Source organism: Castanea sativa, chromosome 6 (genome assembly GCF_040712315.1).
Source record: "Castanea sativa cultivar Marrone di Chiusa Pesio chromosome 6, ASM4071231v1".
NCBI lineage: Eukaryota > Viridiplantae > Streptophyta > Magnoliopsida > Fagales > Fagaceae > Castanea > Castanea sativa.
Window position 1 is genome coordinate 22,948,530 of NC_134018.1, and position 14,203 is coordinate 22,962,732.

General features: G+C 38.7%; 1 protein-coding gene across 1 annotated transcript; it reads right to left on the reverse strand.

The window, feature by feature from the left end:
- Positions 1–11,042: 11,042 nt before the first annotated feature.
- On the reverse strand, positions 11,043–13,703 carry LOC142640818 (uncharacterized). The gene has a single exon (XM_075815103.1). The coding sequence runs from the start codon at positions 13,486–13,488 to the stop codon at positions 11,245–11,247; it is 2,244 nt and encodes a 747-aa protein (XP_075671218.1). The 5' UTR covers positions 13,489–13,703; the 3' UTR covers positions 11,043–11,244.
- Positions 13,704–14,203: the final 500 nt, after the last annotated feature.

The following is a 14,203-nucleotide window of genomic DNA, read 5'->3' on the forward strand; positions in this document are numbered from 1 at the left end:
AAATGAATTTTTACACAAAATGAAACACTAAAATATCTCTGTTTGGTTGCAAATAATAAACAAGGGGAGGGAAATAAATACAAATTTACAAATTGATTATTAGTTATCCAAGCCAATGGAAACAAACACTCTGCCTAAATCGTAATGCAAACCTAGATAAATACATAAAATTGATTCTTTCTTGCCATCTAATCCAAGTTGAATTTTTTTTTTTTTTTTTTGAAGTGATGATTTGTCTTTATTACATAAAATTGTTTCTTACCCTTGTAGGATTTTTTTTTTACCTTTTTGGTCATTTAGCATGGATGGAAAATGGTGGGTGTGTCTTTCAAAAAAAAAAAAAAATGGTGGGTGTGGGTGTTTTCTGCCTAGACCCACCAAAACTTATCTTCCCAAATTGATTTGGAAATGAAAGGTTATGTGAGATTGAAAAAACATTATTACCCCTATCACCGCATTGTTTCAAGCCATAATGCAAAAGACCCCAAGGGTTTAGGTTAATTACAAACTGACCCTCTAAGATATAAGAATTGTCCAAATTTGACATTTCAATCTTCATTTCATTTTATTATAACTAACAAAAGATGTTCTAGTAGCGTGCAAGTGGCCACTTTACTTAACAGAATTGGGATAGATGGTTCAATTTGGACAATTCCTAAAACTTAGTGGTCAACTATACAAAATTGATAGTACAAAAAGTCTATTTGCAATTAACTTAAATTCCAATGGATCTTTTTGCATTTTGCACCTATTTCAAACAACAAGGCATAATAGTAATTTAATTTCTATCAATCCACTTTTCCTTCTCTCCTATTAAACACACATGGTGAAAAATCAAAATATTTTCTAATCTCCCTTTTTTTTTTTAACATTTTTCACCCTCCCAATCATACGAAGTTGTAGGTTTCCTTCTACTTTCAACAACCTCCTAATTTCATTATTGGAGTCACATATAATAGTCTCAATGTTTTTTTGGTTGCTTCAAATTTGTCTAGGATTTAGGATTTTCCATGTGAATTCTTATAATTGGTAATATTTATGTTGTACTATAACTCTATTTGTGTGTAATAACAAAATAAAATTGTGAAATTGTAATTCATGAAAATTGGTGATAGAGTTTGAGGGTTCAAATTGAAGCAGCAATGAGGTTTGTAGTGAAGGAATGGAGGTCAAATTAGAAATTGAGATACAGGTGTGATGCAATGATGGCATGATACTAGAGCAGGAGACTCGTAAGATTTTTCATGGTAGGAGATTAGAGTTTTGATTGTTGGATGAGAATGACAAGAGAGGAAGTTTCGATGATGGGTTTTTGAACTTTTAGTCAGCGTATATTTATTTATTTATTTTTATAATAATTTGATATTTACAATTGGAAGGGATACATCTTTATTTAAAACACTAGAAGATGTCAATTAAACTACAATATTTTTGGTTTGGAGAATAGAGAGTTCCATTAGGTAATGATGGGTTGTGGTTCTTTGGCAATGATAGGTTTGATGGCAATGATACTAATTTTGACGATGAGAAACGAATACAAATCTTTTGTCCACTTTTTGTATTGTAATTTATGCTCTCATAATTATGGTATGTCATCGAAGTTGACTGCAAGGCATTTAAATCGGACCAAGCAAGATTCCTTAGAGTTCGAGTTGAGGTTCCGTTGAATAAACCACTACGGCGCAGCGGTCCAGTCATGAGTCCAGAGGGAGGTGAAGCGAGGGTGGCTTTCCACTATGAGAGGTTAGTTGGGTGGTGTTTTGCTTGCGGAAAAATAGGACATGACGCTAAGGAATGTGCGACGGCGAACGACGATAACAGAACAACCAAACCGTACGGGGAATGGATGAAAGCCGGTGTGCGCCTCCGCCAGGAAAACCCGAATAGCAAACAGCCGAGCCCACAACGACGCCAAAGTGGACCCCACACCCAACACGTGCCAAACCAGTCAAATCCAATGACAGCTAGCCCTACACCAATCACTAGTACGACTAAGGAAACACCGGAATTTTCAGAAACTGTTTCGGCAGGTCCTACACGCACGTTACAGCCTTCAATGCAGTCAGATGCCCATAAATCAACTCCAAATACGTTACAAGAAACTCCAGCCAACATAGTGAAGCCGGTTAATGACAAAATAAACACCATTAATATGGAAACCGATACCCACGAGGGAGAGCTTTATAGCGTGCCCATCCGGTACGGTCCGAATAAAGAAAAGGACAAGATTACTGCGCAAGACAAACGGACACAAGATATTGACCTGCATGTAACACCCAAAGCCACGTGGAAAAAAATAGTTAGGCCCACTCCTATCTCCAACGGGGACAATAAGCAAGAAAGAAAAATACCAGGGGGAAAAAAGAGACACTTTGTTCACACAGACGATGGCAACGGAGACAAGACCAGCAAGAAAAGGCTCAAGGCTGTGGCCGATCCAACACAACCTATCTCTCAAGCGGTGGAGGCTGTAGAACAGCCCCGCCGATCGCCATGATCATACTAAGTTGGAACTGCCGGGGGCTTGGGAACCGCCGGGCAGTTGAAGTTCTTGCCGATTTGGTGAGAAGAAAAGCTCCCACTATTTTGTTTCTTATGGAGACAAAATTGACAGTTCATGAGATGAAACCAATTAAGACTAAGCTGGGTTTTCCGTCAATGTTAGCAGTGTCTAGTGAAGGTAGAAAGGGTGGTCTAGCCATGTTTTGGAAGGATGAAGTGGTTGTCGACACGCAAACGTTTTCCCCACACCACATTGATGTACAGGTACTCCCTCCTTTAGTGCAACCTTGGAGATTAACTGGTATTTATGGCTACCCGGAGGAGCAGATGAAACCAGAGACATGGAGGTTGCTGCGCCATCTCCATACTCGCTCTACACTCCCATGGTTATGTATTGGCGACTACAACGAGATTCTACACTCAGAAGAAAAGAATGGTAGAATACCCAAGACACTACCTCCCATGTTAGAATTCCACAATGCACTACTAACTTGTGGCTTGAAGGACCTTGGGTATAGTGGATATCGATATACATGGCGGAATGGCCGAGGAGGAGACGCGTTTGTGGAAGAGAGGTTGGATAGGGCATGTGCATCCCTTGAGTGGTCAGAGGTGTATCCAGCAGCAAAAGTAAACCAGGTGACAGCCTCATATTCTGATCACAGCCCGATTGTATTGGACACAAATCCTTCTATGTCTCCAAATACTAGGCAGCGGCATAAAATTCAGAGGTTTGAAGAGAAGTGGGTGTCTCATCCGGAGTGTGAAGAAAAAATACGTGAGTCATGGACCCATGCACACACATCAGGTAGTCCTATGAACCGGTTGTTCGAGAAAATTAAAAAATGCCGAGCAGACTTGGTGGCGTGGAGTAAGTCAGCGTTCGGTAATACTCGAGATCGCCTCAATGCTAAGCAAACTGAGCTAGATGAAGTAGTACGAAATGGGTACGAACAAAACTTGGAGACCATTATCAACCTTAAAAGGGAGATTAATGAATTGCTTCACCATGAGGAGGTGTTTTGGAGGCAGCGTTCTAGGTCCATATGGCTTCCGGCGGGGGATAAAAATACCAAGTTTTTTCACCAAAGGGCTAATCAAAGAAGGAGTAAGAATAATATAGAAGGGTTGCATGATAGGAATGGGATATGGCGGTCAGATAAGGATGAGATTAGTGCCATAGCTGAGGAGTATTACACGAGGTTATTCACTAACTCAAATCAAAGCAATATGGACAGGGTACTTGGAGTGGTAGAAAAGGTGGTCACCGACGAAATGGCACATACGGTAATTCAGCTGTATACGGAGGAGGAGGTTAGAATGGCTCTCTTCAGTATGCACCCATCAAAAGCTCCAGGTCCGGATGGTATGTCCCCTCTCTTCTTCCAAAAATTCTGGCATATTGTAGGTCCTGATGTTACATTAGCAGTGTTATCTGTATTGCACTCTGGTAGATATTTGAAAAAAATGAATTTTACACATATTGTACTCATTCCCAAAAAGAATGACCCACAATATATCACGGAATTCCGTCCCATAAGTTTGGGTAATGTTGTATCCCGGATTATATCCAAATGCCTAGCTAATCGGATAAAATCCATCTTACCCAATGTTATATCTGATGCCCAAAGTGCTTTTATTCCTGGTAGACTTATTACAGATAACACCACAGTTGCCTATGAAATGCTTCATCGTATGCGAAATAGGAGAAAGGGAAAGATTGGTCATGTGGCGATAAAGCTGGACATAAGCAAGGCTTACGATAGAGTTGAGTGGGGCTTTCTCAAACGGATTATGCTTAAGATCGGGCTACCGGAACAATGGGTGAGCTTAGCTATGGAAACAGTGTGTACGGCCTCATACTCAGTACTAATCAATGGGGAGCCTAAGGGGTTCATAACCCCTACACGTGGCATTAAGCAAGGTGATCCGTTGTCTCCTTATCTCTACCTGTTTTGTGCTGAGGGGTTGTCTTCTTTAATCAGACATGCAGTGGATACAAAGAGACTGAAGGGAATATACTCTTGTCGGGGAGGGGTTCGGGTTTCCCATCTTCTCTTTGCGGATGACAGCTTATTGTTTTGTGAAGCCCAAAAGAGGGAGTGCCGCCACTTGCTTGACATACTCACACAATTTGAGGAGGCATCGGGGCAGGCCATTAATAGGCAAAAATCTACATTGTTCTTCAGCCCAAACACAAGCCGAAGAGACAAGGAAGAGATTCAGAATTTGATGGGGACACAGGTCATGCATAATTGTGAAAAATACCTCGGACTGCCCATGGTTGGGGGAAAATCAAAACTGGGCACTTTTAAGGAGCTAGAAGAGAGGATAACGAAAAGGGTGATGGGGTGGAAGGAAAAAACAATCTCAAAGGCGGGACGAGAGGTGTTGATTAAGACGGTAGTCCAAGCAATCCCCGCGTATACTATGAGCCTTTTCAAAATTCCCAAGATGGTGTGTGAAGGAATCAACTCAGCAGTAGCTAAATATTGGTGGGGACAAACCCGAAGCGAGAAAAAAATCCATTGGATAAATTGGAACAAATTGTGCACACCAAAAGATAGGGGAGGTATGGGCTTTAGGGACATCCATGCCTTTAACCAAGCTATGTTAGCCAAGCAAGCATGGAGGCTGGTCACAGGTACTCACTCCCTCTTCTTCCGAGTGTACAAGGCCCGGCACTTCCCAAAGTGTTCGTTCATGGAAGCTAAGCTTGGTCACAACCCCTCCTTTGTATGGCGTAGTTTGTTATCGGCAAGGGAACTTATCCGTAAAGGGACCAGATGGAAAATAGGCAATGGGCAGAGTATTATGGTGGGGTCTAGTAGGTGGTTACCCCACCCCCCACTTTTCAAACCAGATGTGGACACCTCAATAAAAGTGGGGGACCTAATTGACCAACGAGCCATGCAATGGAACTTGAGAATGATACAAGACACGTTCTTGCAGTCCACCCAAGAAGAAGTCCTTCGTATCCAACTCCGTAACACACGTGATCGGGATCAGATTTATTGGAAGGAAAACAAAGCACGTCAATTCACCGTAAGATCAGCATATCAGGTTGCTCGGCGAATGAACCAAGTAAATGAGGCAGAACACTCACAGGCACGGGCTGACAAGAGACTTTGGAACAAGCTATGGACATTAAATATACCGCCGAAGGTTCGAAACTTCGTATGGAGAGCATGCTCCAATATCCTTCCTACTCGTGCTAACCTTGCCCGTAGGAGAGTACTCATTGAACCATTGTGTGCAATATGCGGTCAGGCAGAGGAAACAGTTAACCATGCATTGTGGGAATGTCCTATGGCCAGGAATGTATGGGCGATGGTTAGAGGGAAGCTACAAAAGTGTGGGGCAAGAATACAGACCTTCCACCTCCTAGCTAGACAGCTGATGGAGAAACTCACGAGAGAAGAGCAAGAATTATGGGCAATGGTTGCATGGTCCATTTGGAATGCTAGGAACCGGTTCTACTTCGAAGATACACAGAGTCAGCCAAGTGATATTCTTAAGGGAGCCACAACTTTACTACAAGATTACCATAGGTGGAATGGGCAGATGGCCCACCATTAAGAGCACTTGAGTGTGCTATTTACGTTATTGTGTTTAAGTATTTTAATGTTCTTTTCTTGTAAACGTAGTAGGTGGGATGGGTCCCAGCCATTGAAATATTGTAATGAGGGGTTTTCCCCAGTTTTATCAATACAATTCTATCTTTGAGTCAAAAATAATAATAATAATTATGGTATGTTATGCATCGAATTTTTATTTTTATTTTTTAAAACTTTTATTATTTTTTAAGAAAATTAAAAAAAAAATACATAACAAGTTATAATTAATGGATATAAAGTGGAGTAAAAAAAATTGAGACAAGAAAAATTGAAAACTTTGTCATAAAATTGACCATTTGTGTAAATTTCGAGAGACCGAATTCTACTTTAACCTTTAAGAGTTTATTATAACCGCATCAACTTCTTGTTCATGTCTTAGCACTTACGTTTGGAGCTGCCTGGTTGGAATTAATATAGGTGGGATACACACTTGAATAGACTAAACACAATGCGAAGGAAATTATTACAAAAAAGAGGGACAGTGGGATCTTTATTTGTGTGTTTTTTTTTGGTAAGGCCTATGATCTGCTTTTAAATGCTTGTTGCCTATCAATTTGTGGGTGCCAACATGTTTCTTGACAATGGCATTTTAATTCCATATGTGCTCTAAGGTGGCTAAAAGAGCACCTGATGATTAAATTAATAGTTGGAAGATATTGCCTTTCGCAACAAGTGTATGGGAGTGGGACAGGATCACATGACCAATATATATATATATATATATATATATATATATATATATATATATATATATATATGTGTGTGTGTGTGTGTGTGTGTGTGTGTGTGTGTGTTATGGCAAAAAGTTAGCTAATACAAAAATCATTTCTGAGCTTCCATGTTAGTCTTGGTGTTTTTCTTTGGATAAATATATAATGCTTCATAATTAGTTAATACAATCTCCACCTCATAAGTGGACCCTCATTTTAGAGAAGACGACTCTCCACAACAATGCAACAAACACAATAGATTAATCTAATGTATATAGCCTATTTATTAACTGTCACACACAAAGATAAAAGTTAATTTATTTTCAATAAAAACTAGTTTTGTTATTTATTTTTGGGAAGAGAGTGTGGGCGAAGATAAGAGTTTTGTTGTTTTTTTAGAAAATGTGAGACAATGAATTATTGAAAAATAAATAATCCTTAATTTATTTATACGGTATGGAGAGTCACCAATTTTGTAAGTTAGGACTAGGAAGTCAAAATTTTGATCATCTTATTTAATTCACTTATGACTAGTCTAATAAGTTCATTTTATGATTTCGACCAAAAAAAAAAATTGTTTAGAAAATGATCAGTTTTTTGTAAAACATTTTCTGGAAAAAGTTACTCATCTTTTTTATTTGGTTGAGACTTTAAAAATAAGTTGAAAAACATTTTATGATGTTTAGTTACAAGAAAAATAAGTAGTTGTCAAAGAACTATTATAATCAAAACTTTTATTCTATGCAAAATCAATAATTAAATAAATAAAATTCTACAACCATTACAATATATATATATATATATATATATATATATATATATATCAACTACCAACATGAGAAAAAAATTTCTATTTGAAAAACCAACTTAGATTAGTTAATTACTTAGTATCGATCTAACCAAGCAATTCAGTTCAACACCACATAAGCCTCCTAGCTAACATTGAATTTTAACTTTCTTAATTTCCCTCATAGCTATAGAGTAATTATCATTTTGAAGATAACCTCAGTGAAAACACCTATACCTCCATAATTGAAAATTGACATAGGTATGAAAACTGTTCAACACTGATGCGAACCTCAATCGACACGCTTTGAGACTCAACAAATAATATTGGAATACTTGCCCAAGAAAGCTAAAATTCAGATTTTGATAGAAACCCCGACCCAACGTTTATAAATGAAACGCAAACTAAAGGTATAAGTAGCAAACCTCGATCCAATGATTATAATTGAGTCACAAACCGAAGGTATAAAATTTGAATGTCACAAGGAATAATCCCTAATAATTTCACAATTGTTGAAGAACCAAAAGAAGTAGCAAAACCTCACGTGTTTCCTAATTTTTATTCAATAATTCCTCCATTAAAATGAGTGCATGCTATTTATAAGACATAACTGAAAATGGGAAAAAAAACATACTTAATAATAGAATTTTAAATTAAGGTTGATTTGGTCTGAAATTAGCAGCTCCAAAATAGGAAAATAGCTAAAAAAACGTATTAAATAATAGAAGCCTAAAATTAACGTGTATTTGGTCAAAAAGTAGCAGCTCCAGAATAGGAAAAATAACTATTAATTGATATGGACTTTGAAAGTCAACCAACCATTAATCCACACCATAAATCACGCCCAATTAAGCCAGATCAGCGCTATCAATAGCTTGGATTAAATTTATTATGCCTTCGTCTTCCTTTGGACCAAGCTTGAAATGTTCTATCAACCCAAATCTCTTAAATCAGTCCATTAAATGCTTCTTTGACCTTCTTGGATCTTGCTCTAATAATAGGTCCAACTGAAATATGCAATAGATCCTTTAATGCTTGTTGATTCTTATCAAACACAAACATAAAAAATGCATCTATAACACATACAAACCAAGAGAATCAATTTACAAAATAAAACCTCTTAAAGCAAAGATTGATCTTTGCGTTGAGGTCAAGACTTGCAACACTCGTAAAGGAATGCATCCAAACAAGTGTCAAGTCACTTAGGCTTCAACCTCAACCCAAACCTAAGACTTTGCGTTCTCATTCATCTATGATATGTCAAGTGGGAAGAGAGGTAGTGATGTGACAAATCAAGTGATAGGAGAAGTGGCCATTGTTGAGAGAGAGAGAGAGAGAGAGAGAGACCGTCGTAGGAGTGTTGGCTTCTAAAAATTGTGTTTGGTTCTCTAGAAATATAAGAAAAATAAAGGAATTGGTTTATTTTCTTAATTTTCCTAATTAATGTAACAGGCACTCAAAACCTGATTATCCATTCGAAAGTGAAGTGCAAACAGTTTTGCTCAAAACGATGATCGACAACAGGTCCAAAGATTTATCATCTAATATAATTAAGACAAGTGGAGGTTTGAACTCCAACCTAAACTCGACAGACCAATGAGAACTCCTGCGGTTGACTTCATTATCAATACCAAACGCGAAAAAATTATAAAAACTTTATTTTTTTGGTTCAAAATACACTATTTGTTCCTAAATTTATATCATGAACATTTTAATCTCTAAAGTTTAAAATAATTGTTTTTATTTTTTAACAAACTTAAAGATATCAATTTTAATTTCGATACGAGGAGTGGGATGTGTCAGCTTTCACATTAGCCATAGTCACATTATTTAAGAGATTAAAAGTGCTCACTTTAAATTTCGAGGAATAAAATGGTTCAAAGATCAAAAATAGATGTAAGCAAAGCACCCATCGTGGTAATTGTTTTGTCCAAGTGGATCGATCACCAAGGCCCAAGGGTAGTTCTATTAACAAACTGAGAGCATATAATGAGGCCAATAAGAAGCTGCCAACCATATATATTTATCCTTTTCTTTTTTTAAGCAAAAGGTAAGTACCGTATATATTATCCTTGGGAGGCAACTGTGCCAGCATAACGTCCTGATTATCCATTCGAAAGTGAAGTGCAAACAGTTTTGCTCAAAACGATGATCGACAACAGGTCCAAAGATTTATCATCTAATATAATTAAGACAAGTGGAGGTTTGAACTCCAACCTAAACTCGACAGACCAATGAGAACTCCTGCGGTTGACTTCATTATCAATACCAAACGCGAAAAAATTATAAAAACTTTATTTTTTTGGTTCAAAATACACTATTTGTTCCTAAATTTATATCATGAACATTTTAATCTCTAAAGTTTAAAATAATTGTTTTTATTTTTTAACAAACTTAAAGATATCAATTTTAATTTCGATACGAGGAGTGGGATGTGTCAGCTTTCACATTAGCCATAGTCACATTATTTAAGAGATTAAAAGTGCTCACTTTAAATTTCGAGGAATAAAATGGTTCAAAGATCAAAAATAGATGTAAGCAAAGCACCCATCGTGGTAATTGTTTTGTCCAAGTGGATCGATCACCAAGGCCCAAGGGTAGTTCTATTAACAAACTGAGAGCATATAATGAGGCCAATAAGAAGCTGCCAACCATATATATTTATCCTTTTCTTTTTTTAAGCAAAAGGTAAGTACCGTATATATTATCCTTGGGAGGCAACTGTGCCAGCATAACGTTTTCTTCTTCTTGGTTTTCACTTTTCACTATTTTTTGAACCTTTGTCCTTGTTCACACCTAATAAAGATTAAAGAGAACATACAAAGCGAGCACTGGTGAATGAAGAATCTTTATATAAAAACACTGGAAAGGCTGAAATCTCTGTAAAAGATAGTCCAGTGGAGTCCACTAACTTATGCTGCCTTGGAAATTGATTTGCCCTGCAGACTATTATTGAGTAGTAGGGGAAACTCAACACCCATGCGCTCTGGTCTGGACTCTACAACCATACTTCAATAATTGTTGATTCTAGCTCAATTTGATCACTGTCTAAGTGACAATAATCAACATGAATGTTTCTTATTCTAGTCAAGATGATTTGACCCAAAAAAAAAAAACAATTATTCAAAATGTTCTCCATCGCAATCATAGCCTAACACATTCATCAATGGTTTACTCACATAACAATAACATAACGTTTGCTCCAACATTACACAATATGAGATTAGGAAAGTGACTGATAAGACCATATACCAAACTAAAATTATTTTCATAATTTCATGAGACACGTAACGAGCTTATTAAGCAAACTACCACTATCCAAACATCCAACTGTCCCACCAGCACACCATCTAACGGTTCTAAATTGACCCCTTGTGGGCCCTACAGGTAACATAGACTCCACTCAATCATCATACTCAGACATGCTTCACAGTCCACAGTAAATTTTATAATTGATTCTAACTTATTTATAACACAAAATTAATTAAAGGGAAAAAAAAAAAAAAAGAAAGAAAAGAATTGCTTGGAAATCAATAAACAAAGATGTACAAACATACGGGAGTAGTAAAAAACTACACCTGTCCTGCAAACCCTACAGTACAGTAAAACTAAAACCTTTAACCATTTGTCAGAACCCAACCCCAGCCGCGCCGACTCCAAGCGTAGCCGGGCGGTGCGGCTCAAGGTTCCTATTCTTCCAAAAACAAGGCTCTGGCATCAACTTAGCCGAAGACCTCATCGGCTCCGACTTACAGCGTGTCAACACAAACGGCTCGTACCCTTTTGCCCCCACGAGCTTCTGCTCTATCATAGTCGCCATCGACACTCCTGCTCCCGGAGCCGCCGCTGCCGCCACCGCAGCTGGAAAAGAACACGAGGAACGCGGCGGCTGAAGTAACAAGTGGTGCGCTGCCGCCGTGTGCGTAGGCGGCGCAGGATTTTTAGAGTTGTCCTCGGTGGCGGTGCTGATCACTCTTTTTTTGGGGTCTTTTCCACCTCCGCCGTTGGTTTTCTTGATGGGTCTCTCTGGGAGCCATCGGATGAAGTCGGTACTGCAAACCCAGGTTTCTTTGGATACCTCCATGGAAAGCTTGGGCTCACACATCATTAAAAGCAAGCAATCTGGTAACACTGAGCTTTCTCTATCTCTCTCAGGCTTTCGTTGTTGACTTTCTCCGAACTTCGACTCTTCCATAACCGGCTCCTTTTTGTGGGTATTTGGGTCGTCTTCTTCTTCTTCTTCAGGTTCGAATCTTTCCTGGGTCACTGTCTCTTCGTCTTCCCAAGGCGTCCCAGACAGTGACTCTTCTTCATCTTCATCCTCGGCTAAAGCCTCAACCTTTGCTTCTTGCTCTTCTTCTTCTTCTAGTGCTTGTGCTTCTGATTCTTGCTCCGAATGTATGGAAACTAAAGTAGGAGAGGAAAAGCTTGCTTCTTCTTCATCTTCTTCTTCGTGTTCTGCCTCTGCTTCATTTTCTTGGACATCCTCAATTTCTTGAAGTACTACATTATGTTCAAAAACCTCGGGATCTACAAGAGCTTCCGGTTCTTGTTTTAGTTCTGGTTCTGGTACTGGCTGGTTCACCTCCTCAAACAACTCTTCTTTTACTTGTACTTTTTCTTCTTCTACTCGTACTTTTTCTTCTTCATGGTTTTCTTGCTCTTCTGGGTGCTGTTGAAGCTCTGGGTTTTCGTCTACTACTATTTCTTCTTCTTCTTCTTCTTCTAATAAATCCAAGTTTGCCTTTTCTTCTGGGTATCCATGCTCTTGACTATCACAAATCTCATCCACCTCAACTTTACTTTGCCTTTCTTCCAAATCCCTTTGTTGTTCTTCTTCTTCGTGTTCCACATTATCATTATCCTCATCTTTATCTTCATCTTTATCATGAACCGGAGACTCCCAAAACCGATTAGCCAGAGCCGCCATTTTAACAGGGTCAGATCTACACCTCATGAGCAACAAAGCATTCTTAGGCGGAATACAAATACTAACTCTCCCTTCCTCTTGTTCTTCCTCAATCCTCTCTTCCTTAATCTCAATCCCTTCAAAAATCTCCCTCCTACTCTTTCTCCTCACACTCTCTATCTCGCTTTCTTCTTCTCCCACCACCAACTCTATCTCCCTCTCACCCTTCCCTTCACTTTCTTGCATCGCCACCAACCACCTCGCAAACACAGCCCCACAAGAACTCTCATTTCCACCACCCTCCGATCTCTCAGCTTTCTCTTCCTTTTCCCTCATACACGAAGACCGACACGGCAGGAAGCAATTAAGCTCAGCACCAAAAGCCCTCAAACCTTCACATATTGTCACTGGTAAATGCACCCACCTTTGGTTCCTATGCGGCGAACACTCATGCTGCTGCTGCTGTTGTTGTTGTAAAAGCTGTTGGCTTTGGAACTGACTATTATTCTGAACGTTAACCTCTTGTTGTGTAACATTAAGACTTGTATTTTGCTGCTCCACTCTTCGAAAGCTCGCTTCCCCTCTTCTTTTCGATCTAGTTCTCAACTTTTTCCCTTGCTTCTTGGTTTTGACTCTCACCTGACCAATACAGGTGACTTTGGGTGAAGAGGGCTCTGGGTTTTCAAAAGCACAGCCTCTTTTCTTCGCCCCAGTTGGGAACATTGGCGAGGCTTGGCCTCCCTTCATGCTACCGTTGCTTCTTAGTCTTCGGCTTAGAGAGGAGGAGAGAGAGATTTGAGATGGTTCTCTAGTACGGCCTGGACTGAGAATAGATTTGGAGGAGAGCTTCATGGAAGAAGAAGAAGAGAGGCGTGAAGTGAAGCAAATGAAGAGCTCGCTTGTGCTGCTACTATTGCTGCTACTATTGGTGCTTGTAGTGCGATAGGGTCTTTCTGATTCCATTTTTTTACCTTCTATTTTTTGGTATTTTGTAACTGTATTTGGGCCATGAAAAACTATTGACTATTTGATGATGATGAAGAAGATGTTTGTTTTACTTCTTGGTTAAGAGGTACAAGATTGCACATAGACAATGACAGAGTGAAAGATAAAGAGGGTTTAATGGAGAGTGACGAAATGCTGCTTGTCTTTAGCTAAATGTAACTCTGTGACTGTAGGGTCTGTTCTCTGTTCTATGGGCCTTGTGTTACTTTATCACTTTACATGACCATAGTACCCTTGCTCTTTGTATTAAATCCACAGTACACCTGTTGCTTGGACTAGAATTTCTTGGATAAAGTTCATTGCTTTATCTTGATAAAGAGATTTGTTTCATTGTGCCCAGCTTTATTACACGAGGGTTTTTTAATCTCTTGTAGTTGTGGTATTCTGAAGCTTAGGTGAGTGCTTGAAAGTCAAGCAAAAGGGAAAGGTAAAAAAGAGGAAAAAAATTTATAAAGAAAGGTGGTAAAGAGAAACTGAGAAATGAAAGGAGCTAGTTGCTTGCTTTGCATTCTGTTTAAGGTCTTTTTCTTCCACTCGCACCCAGTTTGGTATATGTCCTTGTTTTCAAGTTATCACCTAACCAACCATGTAGCTATTAAAACCTGAAAGTCTGAACTGAAACCACAGTTCATGAATGTGAGATTGCTCAGACTGTTTGGTAAGTTATTTTGAG

What these genes read in the sequence shown, in the direction of transcription:
- LOC142640818 (XM_075815103.1), bottom strand. Translation starts at nt 13,488, where the DNA reads ATGGAATCAGAAAGACCCTATCGCACTACAAGCACCAATAGTAGCAGC.